This window comes from Triturus cristatus, chromosome 6 (assembly GCF_964204655.1).
Source record: "Triturus cristatus chromosome 6, aTriCri1.1, whole genome shotgun sequence".
Taxonomy (NCBI): Eukaryota; Metazoa; Chordata; class Amphibia; order Caudata; family Salamandridae; genus Triturus; species Triturus cristatus.
In genome coordinates, this window is record NC_140589.1 from 894,972,533 (window position 1) to 894,986,958 (window position 14,426).

General features: G+C 50.6%; 1 protein-coding gene across 2 annotated transcripts in view; it reads right to left on the reverse strand.

Moving 5' to 3' along the window:
- The window catches only part of SCAF8 (SR-related CTD associated factor 8), a 1,763,249-nt gene that overhangs the window by 952,270 nt on the left and 796,553 nt on the right, over positions 1-14,426 (reverse strand). For both annotated transcript variants that reach the window (XR_014963046.1, XM_085611536.1), the window contains exon 17: positions 9,853-10,397. Coding sequence is in view for 1 of the 2 variants with exons in the window: in XM_085611536.1 (XP_085467662.1) it covers positions 9,853-10,397 (545 nt within the window). In the remaining variant the exon portion in view is untranslated. The remainder of the gene's footprint in view (positions 1-9,852; positions 10,398-14,426) is intronic.

Here is a 14,426-nt window from a genome sequence, read left to right on the forward strand (position 1 = left end):
AGATTTGAAAAGTCCACACTTAGAAGAAATTTCAGGAAAAAGCCAGTCAATGTTACCCTATGAGGAAAGTAGAGTTTGCGGTTTAAGGGTAAGTACTCGACTGGCAGAGTTGAGGTTCTGGGCACAGACTCCGGGGTCTCCCAGGGTCAGGTAGGTACAGTTGGTTCACCCTCAGCGACTCTAGGGCGGCCGGGTGCAGAGAGAGTTAGGCCCAATGTTATCCTATGAGGGATAGGGGGGCCTTGTTTGGTGGCTGCTGTCTGGCAAGCCAAGCGGCTGTGGGAGCTGAGCTCCTGGTCACTTACTCAGGGCAAGTGGGGAAGTAGGTAGGTGTAGAGGTTGCACTGCCAGGGCCACTCGGGCAGCCGGGTCCAGAGGGCTTTTGAGCCTTCGGGCGCTCAATGGATTTCAATGGGAAATCTCTGGTTTGGAAAAAGACTGCAAGCTCGGGGACGAGGACTCTTCAGGTGCCACCACCACTTCGAGAGGTAAGTTGGGTAGTTGGAGGATAGGTAGGTACCCTGGGATTGGACACCGAGGGCCGTGGGGCACCGGGTGCAGGGGTGCCTTTTGGTGTCGGAAAATCTTACCCTCTGTTGATTGCGGTTGGGGTGGCACACTTTTCTGAGGCTGCAGGCTTCTTCAGGATTGTCGAGGGGGGTCCTTGGGTGCCGGACTCGGGGTCACAGTCGCCGTGGGGTCGTCCTCGTGGGTCTAGTTCCGTCCGGCACCGACCAGGCTTGGCTGGTGCAGAGTGGGCTGGGATCGCGGTTCCGGGCTGCTGCCAGGGGTGAAAGGTAGGTTCTGAGTACAGCCTCTACACATGGGAGTCCCAGGGGATCAGAGTTCAAAAGGTAGCCAGTCCTCCGGGGTTTCTGAGGTTGCTGGCCACAAGAGATGCCGGGTTTGGAGCAGGAGCAGGTTCGAGGTCGACAGGCCGGTAGGGCTGGGGCCAAAGCAGTTGGTGTCTCCCTCTCCTTAGCAGCTGCAGGGCAGGTCTTCTTTTCTTCTTGCTCTTCTTGTAGTTTTGGAATCTGGAATCTGGGGAAGGAAGGTTCAGGGTGCCCCTAAATACTAGATTTAGGGGCGTTACAGGTAGGTGAAGGACAGGGACCAATGGGTCCCCGTCCTGGGGTGGGTACACCCCCTATCCTGCCTCTCTCCTGTGGGAGGGGGGCAGTAGCCTAGTCCTGATAGGGTAGGGCTCCCCAACTTCAAGATGGCGAGAGCCCGGAGATGTGCTTCACCTCGCCTCCCCCACCTGAGGGGTGGGGTTGGCAGGCTGGCACATCCCCAGTCCTTATATGGGGTTTCCGGCCAAAGCTTCCCGCCAGAGTGGGGGGTTGCAGGGGCCTGGGGAAGCTCACAGAGGCGGCATGCCTTTGAAGCTTCCCCCTGCCCATCCTGGGGGAGGAGATTTAGCACCTCGCCCAGGATGTGCATTGTTGCAGGACCAGGAGAGCAGGGGCTCTCCTACCCAGGGGTCCAGCAACATGTCTGCTGGGAGGCATCCTAGGCAGCCTCAGAGCAGACGTTGATTCGTAGGTTAGGTTTCAGGGGTACCTCTAAGATGCCCTCTGGGGTGCTGGGTACATTAAATCCCACACTGGCATCAATGTGGGTTTAATGTGCTGAGAAGTTTGATACCAAACTTCCCAGTCTTTAGTGTTGCCATTATGGTGCTGTGGAGCTCGTGTTTGACGAGCTCTCAGCACCATGTACTCTTAAATGGCAGCACTGCACTTACAGGGCTCAGGAATTGACCTGGGCACTGTAGGGGCACAGGGCTCCTGCACCCACACCAATGGCATAAGGCACCCAGCTAGAGGGGTGACTGATGTATGCCATGGCAGTGTAGGTGATGGGCATGGCACACAGGGATGTGTGCCATGTCGACCTGGTTTTTGTCTGCACCTAAACACTCAGCCTGCAAAGGCAGTGTGTGTGTGTAAGGGCACAGGGCCTCTAAGGGTGGCACAAGGTGTGCTGCAACTCAGAGGTCCTCCTTGGTCACAAAGCCCTGGTTACTTAGGGTACCATTTACTAGGGGCTGACATGTGGCCAGGGTTTGCCAATTTGGGTTTGGTTTGTTTTAGGGAAGGAACATAGGCCCTGGGCACCTGATTGGCAGGAGTCCAGGGCACACTCAGTCAAAGTACATTCAGCAATTCAGCAAAAAGTGGGGGCATACAATGCAAGAAAGATGGCACTTTCTCACACAAATATTAAGCTAAATACGGATAAAGTTTTTATATATATATATATATATTGAATATGCTACTTACCAGTATGCATCTGTTCTTGGCATGTAGGGCTGCTGACATTCATATCTGTGCATAGATCGCCGCCTAGTGTTGGGTCCGGATGATTGCACATTGTTGTCCTGGAAGAGTCTTCGAAGTATCCTGAGATGGGTGACTCCTCCCCTGGACCACAGTGCGCATGGGCATCCTCTCCATCCCCAGATTGCTTTTCGCCATTGTGGCAGTGATGGAGTAGATACAGGAAGTGATGACCATGCTATACAGTAATTCTGAGAGCTGCAGCTGCGACAGGCGCCGGGGAGGAGGGTGGGCGATATGAATGTCAGCAGCCCTACATGCCAAGAACAGATGCATACTGGTAAGTAGCATATTCAGTTCGAGGCATGTGGGCTGCTGAATTCATATCTGTGCATAGAATACACAGCAGTACCTCCTATTAGCGGCGGCTACCCGTGCCAGCTGCAGCAGTCTGAAAAAGAGTTTTGAGAACAGCCTGTCCTACAGCTGCCTGCTGTTTTGAGTGTACATCTACACAGTAGTGTTTGGTAAATGTATGTATAGTGGACCATGTGGCTGCTCTACATATTTCCTGTAAAGGAATGTTTCCCAGGAAAGCCATGGACGCCCCTAACTTTCATGTTGAGTGGGCTCGTGGTGGAATCGTTAATGTGCGTTTAGCTTTTTGATAACAAATTTGGATACATTTAACGATCCATCTGGCTATACCTGCTTTGGAAATGGCGTTGCCTTTGTGTTGTGGAGAGAAGGCAACAAAGAGTTGTTTAGTCTTCCTAAAGTTTTGAGTTCTGTCAATATAGTACATGAGGGCCCTCTTTACATCTAGTGTGTGGAGCATCCTCTCAGCGACATTTTGTGGGTTTTGAAAGAAAACAGGCAGTTCAATGGTTTGGTTCATGTGGAACTGCGATATTACTTTAGGCATGAATTTGGGGTTGGTACGTAGTACGACCCGGTTCGCGTGAACTTGTATAAATGGCTCCTGAATGGTTAGTGCCTGGAGTTCACTAACTCTTCTTAAGGAAGTGATGGCAACCAGGAAAGCCACTTTCCAGGTGAGGAATTGAATCTCACAAGAATGGAGAGGTTCAAAGGGTGGACCCATTAGTCTGGTGAGGACCAAGTTGAGGTTCCACACCGGTGCTGGGGGGTGCCTTGGGGGAATCACCCGTTTAAGTCCTTCCAAGAAGGCTTTGATGGCAGGCACTCTGAATAAAGAGAGGTGGTGCCTGTTTTGGAAGTAGGCTGCTATTGCTGTTAAATGGACACGTATTGAGGTGTATGCCAGATTGCATCGGTATAGGTGTAATAGATAGCAGATTATGTTCTGAATAGATGCGTCTAGCGGGTTAATGTGATTGTTGTTGCAATAAATGACAAACCTCTTCCATTTGGCTGCATAGCAAGCTCTGGTAGTGGGTCTCCTAGCTTCCTTAATGATCTCCATACAGTCAGGTGGCAGGTTTAGGTAGCCAAACTCTAAGACTTCAGGAGCCAGATTGACAGGTTCAGCTGTTGCGGATCTGGGTGTTGAATTTCTCCATGGTTCTGCGTCAAAAGCGCGGGTTTGATCCGCAGCCTTTGATGCGGCACCACGGAAAGTTCCAGAAAGGTGGTGTACCATGGCTGGCGTGCCCATGTTGGAGCAACCAGGATGAGTGTCAGTGAGTGCTGTCGCAGTTTGCGTGCCACCAGCGGGATCAATGGCGCTGGGGGAAAAGCGTACGCAAATCTGCCGGACCAGTTCATCCATATCGCATTGCCCTGCGACTGTGGATGTGGGAACCTGGCGGCAAAGCTTTGGCATTTTGCGTTTTCCCTTGTGGCGAATAGGTCTATCTCTGGATGACCCCACTGCTGGAAGTACGGTTGGAGTACTGATGGGTGGAACTCCCACTCGTGCATCTGGTGGCTGTGTCTGCTGAGCAGATCCGCCATCTTGTTGTCTTTGCCTGGGAGGTGTTCCGCCATGAGGAATATGTTCCTCTGAATGGCCCACTTCCACATGACCTGAGCCAGATGAGACAACTGTGGAGAGTGTGTTCCTCCCTGCTTTTGTATGTAGTACATGGCAGTCATGTTGTCCGTCCGGATCAACACGACTTTGTTGCACAGGTGTACTTTGAATGCTTTCATTGCCAGGAAGATTGCCATCAGTTCCAGAAGGTTGATGTGCATCTTCTTTTGTTGTGTAGTCCATAGTCCCTGCACTGTGTAATTGAGTACATGAGCTCCCCATCCCTGGAGAGACGCGTCCACCGTCAGTATTATTTGTGGAACAGGCTCTTGGAACGGTCGGCCCTTGCAAAGGTTTTGTGGATTCCACCAATGCAGAGAGTTGTATGCCCGACCGCTCACCAACACTAAGTCTTTCAACTGTCCTTGAGCCTGATTCCACTGACATGCTAAGCACTCCTGAAGCGGGCGCATATGTAGTCTCGCGTGTGGGACTATGAAGATGCAGGAGGCCATCATGCCTATCAACTGCATGAACACTCGCGCCGGAAGGGAGTGTTGAGGTTTGAATTTTGAGATCAGCAATTGCATGCTGTTGATTCTCACTAAAGTTGGCTGAGCTGTGGCAGCCAGAGTGTTGATTGTCGCGCCTAAGTACTGTTGTACGTGCGCAGGTTGGAGACTTGATTTTGGGTAATTTAGTGAGAATCCCAGATCGTGAAGAAGGTGAATGGTGTGGGACATGTGGGTGGCACATTGTTGTGCTGACTTGGCCTGAACTAGCCAGTCGTCCAAATAAGGGAAGACGTGAATATTTTGTCTTCGCAGATGCGCGGCCACTGTCGCCAGGCACTTGGTAAAGACCCTGGGTGCTGTTGTTACTCCGAAGGGGAGAACTTTGAACTGATAGTGATTCCCTTGAATGGTGAATCTGAGGTATTTCCTGTGTGAAGGGTGTATTGGTATGTGGAAGTATGCATCCTTCAGGTCTAGCGTAGCTAGGAAATCCCCCTGACTGAGTAGTGGGAGAACCTGTTGGAGGGTGAGCATATGGAAATGCTCCGATAGTATATATAGGTTTAGGGGTCACAGGTCTAGGATAGGTCTGAGCGAGCCGTCCTTTTTTGGGATCAAGAAGTACAGAGAGTACACCCCTGTGCCCTGCTGGGCGATGGGCACTACTTCTATGGCTCCTTTTGCGAGCATAGCAAGCACTTCTTGCTGGAGTAAATCTAAGTGTTCGGCTGACATAAGACGGTGCTTTGGTGGTATGTTGGGTGGAGTGGAGGTTAGTTCTAGACAGTACCCATGTTGAATTATGTCCCTGACCCACCTGTCCGTGGTGATGTTCTTCCATGCGGGCAGGAACAGCTGGAGTCGTCCCCCGACAGGTGTTAAGTGGTCGGGGGGTAGGGAGAGGGCGTCACTGTTTGTTTTTGGGGAGGACCTGGTGTTGCCATATCCACGTCCCCTGCCCTTGGTGCTGGATCCACGATATCCACCCCTGTTGTTTTTGTCGTAGGTGGTTTGTGTGCCACCTTTAGCATACTGTTGTTGTGACCCCTGACCCCTTGACGTTCCCCTATTTCCAGTGCGACGAAAGGAGCCACTACGAAATTGTTGGGTTTGTAGCGCCCCCATAGATTTGGCAGTATCTGTGTCATTTTTTATTTTCTATAGGGTAGTGTCAACGTCTGGGCCAAATAAAAATTCCGTGTTAACCGGTAAGTTGAGGATATTGTTTTGGATCTCGGGTTTGAAGCCTGAGATGCGCAACCAGGCATGGCGTCGCAGCATGACACTTGTGTTTATTGCCCTGGCCGCTGTGTCAGCTGCGTCTAGGGCGCATTTTATGGACGCATTAGTGAGGAGTTGTTCTTCTCTAATGAGGAGTTCGGCTGACTCTTTATACTCCTCCGGTAGGTGTTGGAGCAGGGACTCCAGCGTGTCATAATGTGACCTGTCATAACGTGCCAGGAGTGCCTGTGTATTGGCAATGCGCAGGATATTGGCTGCTTGCACTGCAACACGTTTGCCCGATGTTTCAAGGACCTTTGACTCTTTGTCTGGGGGAGGAGCATCACCAGTTGTCTGTGAGTGGGCTCTTTTACGAGCGTTGGCAACCACCATAGAGTCTAATGGCAACTGACCCCTAATGTATTTAGGGTCACCAGGTCCAGGCTTATATTTCTTTTCAATCCTGGGGTTTAACACCCGGGCTCTTGTGGTGTCTTTGAAAATGTCTTTGGCAGGCTTCAGAACCCCTTTAAGCATGGGCAGAGTCTTGACAGTCCTTTCTGAAGATGCGAAAGTGTCAAGCAGGAAGTCCTCCTCAATGGCGTCAGAATGTAGCTCCACCCCATGATGAGCAGCAGCCCGTTCGATAAGGGCATTAAATGCGGCCGTGTCCTCTGTAGGAGACGTTTTAATGTTGTAGAGTTGCGCATCCTGAGTATGTGGCGTGACACTGTGGTCTGTGGGGTCATCCCATGCCTGATCAGGATCTTGTGTTTCATCGGGATCTGCGTCCCCGGGGTAGATGGTATCATCCCCACCATATTCCTGCATCGGGTCCGATTCAGAAGGGGTAGGAGAAAAGGACTGCGGATCCAGTTGGAGGGGATGGAAGTGTTCTTGTAGCACTGGTTCCTGCTCCGCCGGTAGCTTGCGTTTGAGGGGAATTTTGTATGGCACCTCTTCCCTGACTGGCGTGATTTTGCGCTTGTGGAGCATGAGTCTGCCAGTGTCGGCGTAGATAAATTGTGGCCCTGAAGAGTCTTGTTCTGTTAGGCCAGAGGTGGTGGACTGTGTGTGGAGGACACGTGTCCGAATTTGAAAGAGTTTCGGTGCCGATGTCGGCGGCAGCCCAAAGGTAATGTTGGTGGGCTCCGAGTGCGCTCTACAGGGTGAGGTAGTGTCGGGACCCGAGGTAGAGTGAAGGGCTACCCGGTCCCGTATACGTTGTAGAGATGCAGAGACCTGTTGCACAGCAAACTGAGATGGTGGTTTGGTGGGCATCTTGGTAGTAGGCGTGGAGGCCGACCCCGACTTTTTTGTTGGAAGGGGGTCACTGGTTTGAAGGGATGCATCGATAGTCGACGTAGTCGAGGACTTGTTCGGCATCGGTGCTTTAGGTGTCGACGTAGCCGAGGCGGCCATTTTGACTGCGGCGGTTGCAGGCTTCGGTGTCGGCGCCGAAGGTGTCGGTGCCTTGTGGTGCCCGAGGGCGCGCTTCTTTTGTGCGTCGACCGCGTCTGCTACGGTGAGCTCGGCGCCAAAGTCTTTCTGTACGCGTTCGGAGCCGACGACTTTCTTCGGCGTCGGGGCAGTGGACTGTTTCGACGCCTTTGATCTGACCACCACCAGTTTCGCTTTAGATTTTGAAGGGACTGGAGCGATGGATGTGTTAGGGTTTAACAACCCGGTCGTCTTGGGTAATATTGGCTCTTGCATAGTGTTCGATGCCGGGCCGGAAGGCGGGGCCGAGGAACCATGGATTAGGTCTTGGGTAAGGCCCGAAGGCGATCCCTCGACCGGAGCCTGACGACTAATTTCGGCCTCCGTTTTGACGGATAGGCCTAGCTCCTCGGGAGAGCTGTCCTCTTCAGCCCCATAGGCTTCGTCGAAGTCCCCTACGTCGTCGACGGCTTCTTCACGTCGAAAGAGCTCTTCGTCATCTTCGTCCGATCGGGAGCCATGCTCTGAAGCGGGGCTAGATAGTATTTCTTCCACGCTCTCGGCGTCCTCGTCCTCGGTGCTGAATATGTTGGTGGGTGCGGGCGCTGCTTGCTGCGCCTCGAGCCTCGCTGCCCGTCGGTTCCGCAGAGTCTTCTTGGATCGGAACCGTGCACAGGCCATGCATTTCGATTCGTCGTGATCCGGCGAGAGACATTTGTTACAGACCGGGTGGACGTCGATGTGAGGGTACTTGGCGTGGCACAACGGACACCTCTTGAACGGAGTCCTCGATTCCATCGTCGATTGAGCGTCGAAGTTTGGATCAATTCGGTCCGAAATTTTGAAGAGGGTGTGGAGCACTAGAACTAGTAGACGACACCGAACGGTAACTGTACCGACGAAAACTTTAGGCCTTTTGGCCTAAAACTAAGTATTCCGAAGTTGAGCTAAGATAGTTGCATCCGAACCCAATGGCGGAAAAAAACAATCTGGGGATGGAGAGGATGCCCATGCGCACTGTGGTCCAGGGGAGGAGTCACCCATCTCAGGATACTTCGAAGACTCTTCCAGGACAACAATGTGCAATCATCCGGACCCAACACTAGGCGGCGATCTATGCACAGATATGAATTCAGCAGCCCACATGCCTCGAACATATATATATATGTAAAGAAACATGTAAAGAATTTCGAAGGTATTCCATCGGTTACACTGTCTTATCTTTTTCTATCGCTATGGCGATATGTATGGAGATGTTTGTTACATAAGTAATTTTCTATTCTTGTAACCTAAACTTTGAGTTCATATAAGTGTTAAGTCTCCCACCATCCACAACAGACAAACTGAAAAATTGGGTCGGACTGCTTACTATTCTGAGTCAGGCATGTGAATCTATGAAAGATACCCCAATACTGGATAAGAAAATAAGTTCCTTATCTGTAACTACGGTTATCCAGTATTGATATCTTTCATAGATTCACTTGCACCCACCCTCCTCCCCGTAAAGGCTGTTTCTGTTTATATATTAAGACAATCACTTCTCACTTGTGCTGGGAAAATCTGAGGGAAACTGCCTCTGCTGGGAAGGTTATAGAGGGTGCCAACAGCTGATTGGCTGCATTCAGCATTTGGTCCTTTTTTTTTTAAAAGGACATAGATAGGCTATATTAGCATTGGCTCCTGGCCATTGTAGCCAATGGCATTTTTGGAAGACTGCTTGCTTATTATACCATGGGACTCCCGTCTCGAAGACGGGAAAAGATTAAGGCATGTGAATGGATGAAAGATACCCCAATACTGGATAACAAGAATTGTGGAGGCTAATAGGTTTAGGTGTATTGTGCTAATGTTTGCAGGATTACTATTGGATTAACATGAGGAACTTTACAGATTGCAAATGGGAGTGGGCAGAGGGGGCTTGATCAGTGAAGTAGTCTTACGCAGTTCAATACAAGGACTGGGGTGGAGGTGGACAGATAACCCAAATAGGCAATAGGATTACGAGGAGGGATGAATACCTCTCTGGGGTGACCTAAAATGTTACTGACAAAATGAAAGCAAATTGTTGAAAAAGGTGGGTCAAAGTAAGCCCAAAGGGGCAGACCCAAAGACCACTCTATGTACATTATTGCCAACAGGTTCATTTTACAACTGTGTTGTCAAAACCCAGACCAATAAAAAAATAAAAAATAAAACACCAATCACCACGATGCAAAGACCCAACAATGCGGATGAACAAAATATATTACGAAATAACTTTTAAAACGTTTCAACCTCAACATTACACTTAATATTGTTGCCCCTTTCGTTCATTAAGCAGACACACCCACCTTCGGACAGAGCAATAGAGCATTCTTTGCCATTTCTTGAAGGCTCTTGTGACAGTTAATAAGCAAAATAGCATTTAAGCAGATCAAAATTAATTTACTGAACTAACCTGCAGTAAGGTTACTGGCTGACTATAAGCAGCTGTCGGTTGGGTGTACACAGCCGTTGGTTGGGTGTACACAGCCGTTGGTTGGGTGTACACAGCCGTTGGTTGGGTGTACACAGACGTTGGTTGGGTGTACACAGACGTTGGTTGGGTGTACACAGCCGTTGGTTGGGTGTACACAGCCGTTGGTTCGGTGTACACAGCAGCAGGTTGGGTGTACACAGCAGCAGGTTGGGTGTACACAGCAGCAGGTTGGGTGTAGGCTGATACTGGCTGACTGTAGGCTGACACTGGTTGGGTGTAGGCAGCCACTGGCTGAGTGTAGGGTGATGTCGGTTGAGAATAGCTAGCATCTGGTTGCGTGCGCGCTTCCGCCCCTTGAGTACAGACAACTGTTGCTTCAGTGAAAGGCGGCACTGCTTCCGTTGTGGTGGAGTTCTTAGGATCGGAGGCACTCTGAGCTGTGGTAGTGGTGATGGTAACTGTTGTGGTGGCAGGTGGAGGAGTAGACACTTTCACAGGCTCTGGATTCTTCACGGTTTCCCATTCTAGATTAAAAATAATGTAATTTAACAAAACAACTTCAGCTTTGACAGGCTTTTTATAAAAATTAAAACTCAACTTTGTTTTAATTGGCTGCCTCTAAGATCTGATGCAGAGGTTTATCCCGGTGTCAGATTCAGAATTTAGAAAAATCAGTCTTCAGAAGGCACGTCATTTAGTAGAAGCACGTCTTTTAATAGAAGCAATGTCATTTAGCAGAGCAATGTCATTTAGCAGAACAAATGTCATTTAGCAGAACAAATGTCATTTAGCAGAACAAATGTCATTTAGCAGAGCAATGTCATTTAGCAGAGCAATGTCATTTAGCAGAGCAATGTCATTTAGCAGAGCAATGTCATTTAGCAGAGCAATGTCCTTTAGAGATCTACTGGCTCTGTCAATTTCTTTTCTTCATGCTTCACAGCATCAAAGCAGATGCTGTACATGGAGGAGAAGCACACAGGATAGAGAGGGCAACATTATTGGTGTGGAGGGGGCGCAGAAGCACACAGGCAAGAGGGAGCAACATAAGAGCGGTGAGGGACTACAAGCACACGAGCGACAGATTGATGCGGAAGGCATGGAAGCTCACAGGTGTGAGTTTGTGTAGGGGATAGAACACAGGTAAGGGCGGCATGGGAGGAGAGAAGAACATGAGGGAGACAGCTTGCTAAAACATGAACTCTCTTGGAATGTTTCAACAAAAAGAACAAAGAAGCTCCAAAAAAGTAAGCAGTGGAAGGCCATAGGTACTTTGCCCATGCTCCAGGGCAGGACCAAACACAAGAAGAGGTGGTTAAAGAGGCATACACTGACCAACAAGAATTAAGCAAATGAGAGGGACGATCAAGTCAACCAATGGTAAGCAATGGGTAGTTTCTAAGCCCACTGTAAGCTGCAAAATATCTCCACAAGTAACAGTGTGTTGTCTGAGGTGAGACCTAAAAACAGATGTAGTTCTCGTTTGGAAATGGCAGCAGAATGTTGCAACTAAATCTGATATTTGTTATTAAAGGATAAAAATAGGTAACTTCCTTCACTACACAACTACATTTGGGCAGCGGATGGGGGTGAATTCCCTGTTAACCAGCACAGCTAATGCAATAATAAGGTTTCTGAAATACTTCAGATCACATACCCTTTAAAAAACAAATGGTCTCAAACATCACACCATCACACACGCAACTTAAACTGATGTTAAAAATAAATTGTGAGAAAGTGCCATCTTTCTTGCATGGTATGCCCCCACTTTTTGCTGAATTGCTGATGTACTTTGAATGTGCCCTGGGCTCCTGCCAATCAGATGCCCAGGGCCTGTGTTCCTTCCCTAAAACTGCATTGAAGCCTAAACCCAATTGGCATCTCTGGACACATGTCAGTCCCTGGTACATGGTACCCTACGTACCCAGGGCCCTGTGACCAGAGAAGGCCCCTATGGGCTGCAGCACTTATTGTGCCACCCTTAGAGGCCCTGTGCTTTGACACACACACCCACTGCCCTTGCAGGCTGAGTGTCTTGGTGAAGAACAAAAGAACAAGTTACTTACCTTCGGTAACGATGTATCTGTAAGAAACATTAGTTAGTTCGATTCCTCACCTTAGAACATCCCCAGGCGTCAGGCTGGATCCGGAAAGATTTTTCGTCAGCAATACCCCTTGCGCGTCGCTAGGCGTCGTCTGCGGCTCCGCGTCCGTCGTCGGCGTCGTGCGCCGGAATGACGTCGGAGTACTTAGACGCCGCCCTCGCATGCTGACGTCAGTTTTTGTACACAGCTTTCCGCACCAGGAACGCAGAGCCATGCAAGAGACCGACACTGGTGCCAAAAAGTCTAGGGTCCTGAAAGAGATGACCTTAACCCTAGATGTCGGTTCGCAGAATGGGGAGGATGGGTGGGTCGGTGATGAATCTAACTAACTAATGTTTCTTACAGATACATCGTTACCGAAGGAAAGTAACTTGTTCATCTGAAAGAAACACGTTAGTTAGATTCCTCACCTTAGAATAGATATCCCAGCAAAACCAACCACGGTGGTGGGTCTGCGAACCAAGATCAAACCAGAAAGTCCTGGAGAACAGAACGGCCAAACAAGCCGTCTCTCCGGACTTGGCTGTCCAGGCAATAGTGCTTGGCAAACGTGTGCAGTGAAGCCCACGTTGCCGCCAAACAGATGTCCCGCAAGGGAACTCCCCAGCCCAGGGCAGTAGTAGCCGCTGTGGCCCAGGTGGAATGGGCCCTCAACCCAACAGGAGGGTCCTTTTTTGCCAAGGAGTAACAAAGTTTAATACACAACACGACCCACCGTGAGATGGTCCGTTTGTGTACCGCTTTCCCCTTCTTAGCTCCTACGTATCCAACAAAAAGTTGGTCGTCCACCCGGAACTGTTTGGTGCGGTCCAAATAAAAGGTCCAGACGGTGGAGCCTCTCTTCCTCTTTTGAAGGATGCGGAGGCGAAAAGAAGGTGGGCAACGTGACAGATTGCCCGAGGTGAAAGGGGGTCACCACTTTCGGTAAAAAAGAAGGACGAGGCCGGAGGACAACCTTGTCCGGATGAACAGAAAGAAAGGGAGGATTAGATGACAGAGCCTGGAGCTCACTCACCCGTCTAGCCGAGGTGATAGCTACCAGGAAAGCAGTTTTCAGGGTCAGAAGACGAATGGGACAATTGTGAAGAGGCTCAAAAGGAGCGCACATCAGAAAAGTCAGAACAAGATTCAAGTCCCACTGAGGCATTACGAAGGGGACAGGAGGGAACATGTGAGTAATGCCTTTGAGAAAACGGGAAACAACAGGGGACTTGAAAAGAGAAGGCTGATCAGGAAGCCGTAAGAAGGCAGAGATGGCAGCAAGATAACCTTTCAGGGTGCCCAAAGCAGAGCCCTGCTGGGCCAAAGAAAGAAGAAAGAGTAGAACCTCAAAAAGAGGGGCGGAAAGGGGATCCACAGCCTTTGCTGTGCACCATGCCACAAATTTGTTCCACCGGCAGGCGTATACCGTCTTTGTGGAGGGACGCCTGGCTGCCAGAATGACATCACAGACTTCAGGAGGCAAGTCAAATGGCATCAACTGCCGCCGCTCAATCTACACGCATGGAGGTGGAGGCTGGACAGGTTCGGGTGGAGGACCGTCCCCTGCTGCAGCGACAGAAGGTCCTCCTGAAGAGGCAGTCGTATCAGGGGATCGATTGACATACTGAGTAGCTCGGGATACCAGAACCTTCATGCTCAATCCGGAGCAACTAAGATAACTTGGGCCCGGTCGCGCCTGATCTTCTTCAGCACTCTGGGCAGAAGTGGTATAGGCAGAAAGGCGTACAACAGACCGCAACTCCACTCGCGACGAAAAGCGTCTCCGAGCGAGTGCTGCCTTGGAAATTCCAACGCGCAGAACTGCTGACATTGCGCGTTCTCTTCGGTGGCGAATAGATCTAACCAAGGCTCTCCCCACTGCAGAAAGAGACCTTGCGCCACGTCGGAGTTCAGACGCCATTCGTGAGCCATCATGCACCGGCGGCTGAGTTAGTCTGCTCTGGCGTTCAGAGAGCCTGCCAGATGTTGAACCACCAGGGTGATGCCCTGGTGTTCCAGCCATGTCCAGAGGCGCAGAGCCTCCTGACAAAGGGTCCACGACCCCACCCCGCCCTGTTTGTTGCAATACCACATGGCGGTGGTGTTGTCCGTGAACACCTGCACGACACTTCCCCAGACAGAGGGAAGGAAGGCTTTCAGTGCAAGCCAGATCGCTCTCAGCTCCAAAAGGTTGATGTGGAGTTGAGTCTCCGCCGGAGACCAGAGTACTCTGATCTCCGCCTCTCCCATATGGCCACCCCATCCCAGGAGGGACGCATCCGTCACTACGACATGCTCCGGTTGGGGAAGGGAGAGGCTCTTGCCCGTGACCCAATCGTGGTCCGTGAGCCACCACTGCAACTGCTGTGCAGTGCCCTCCGAGATCAAGACATGGTCGGACAGGTTGCCGTGATGCTGGGCCCACTGAAACTTCAGGTCCCACTGCAGAGCCCGCATGCGCCGCCT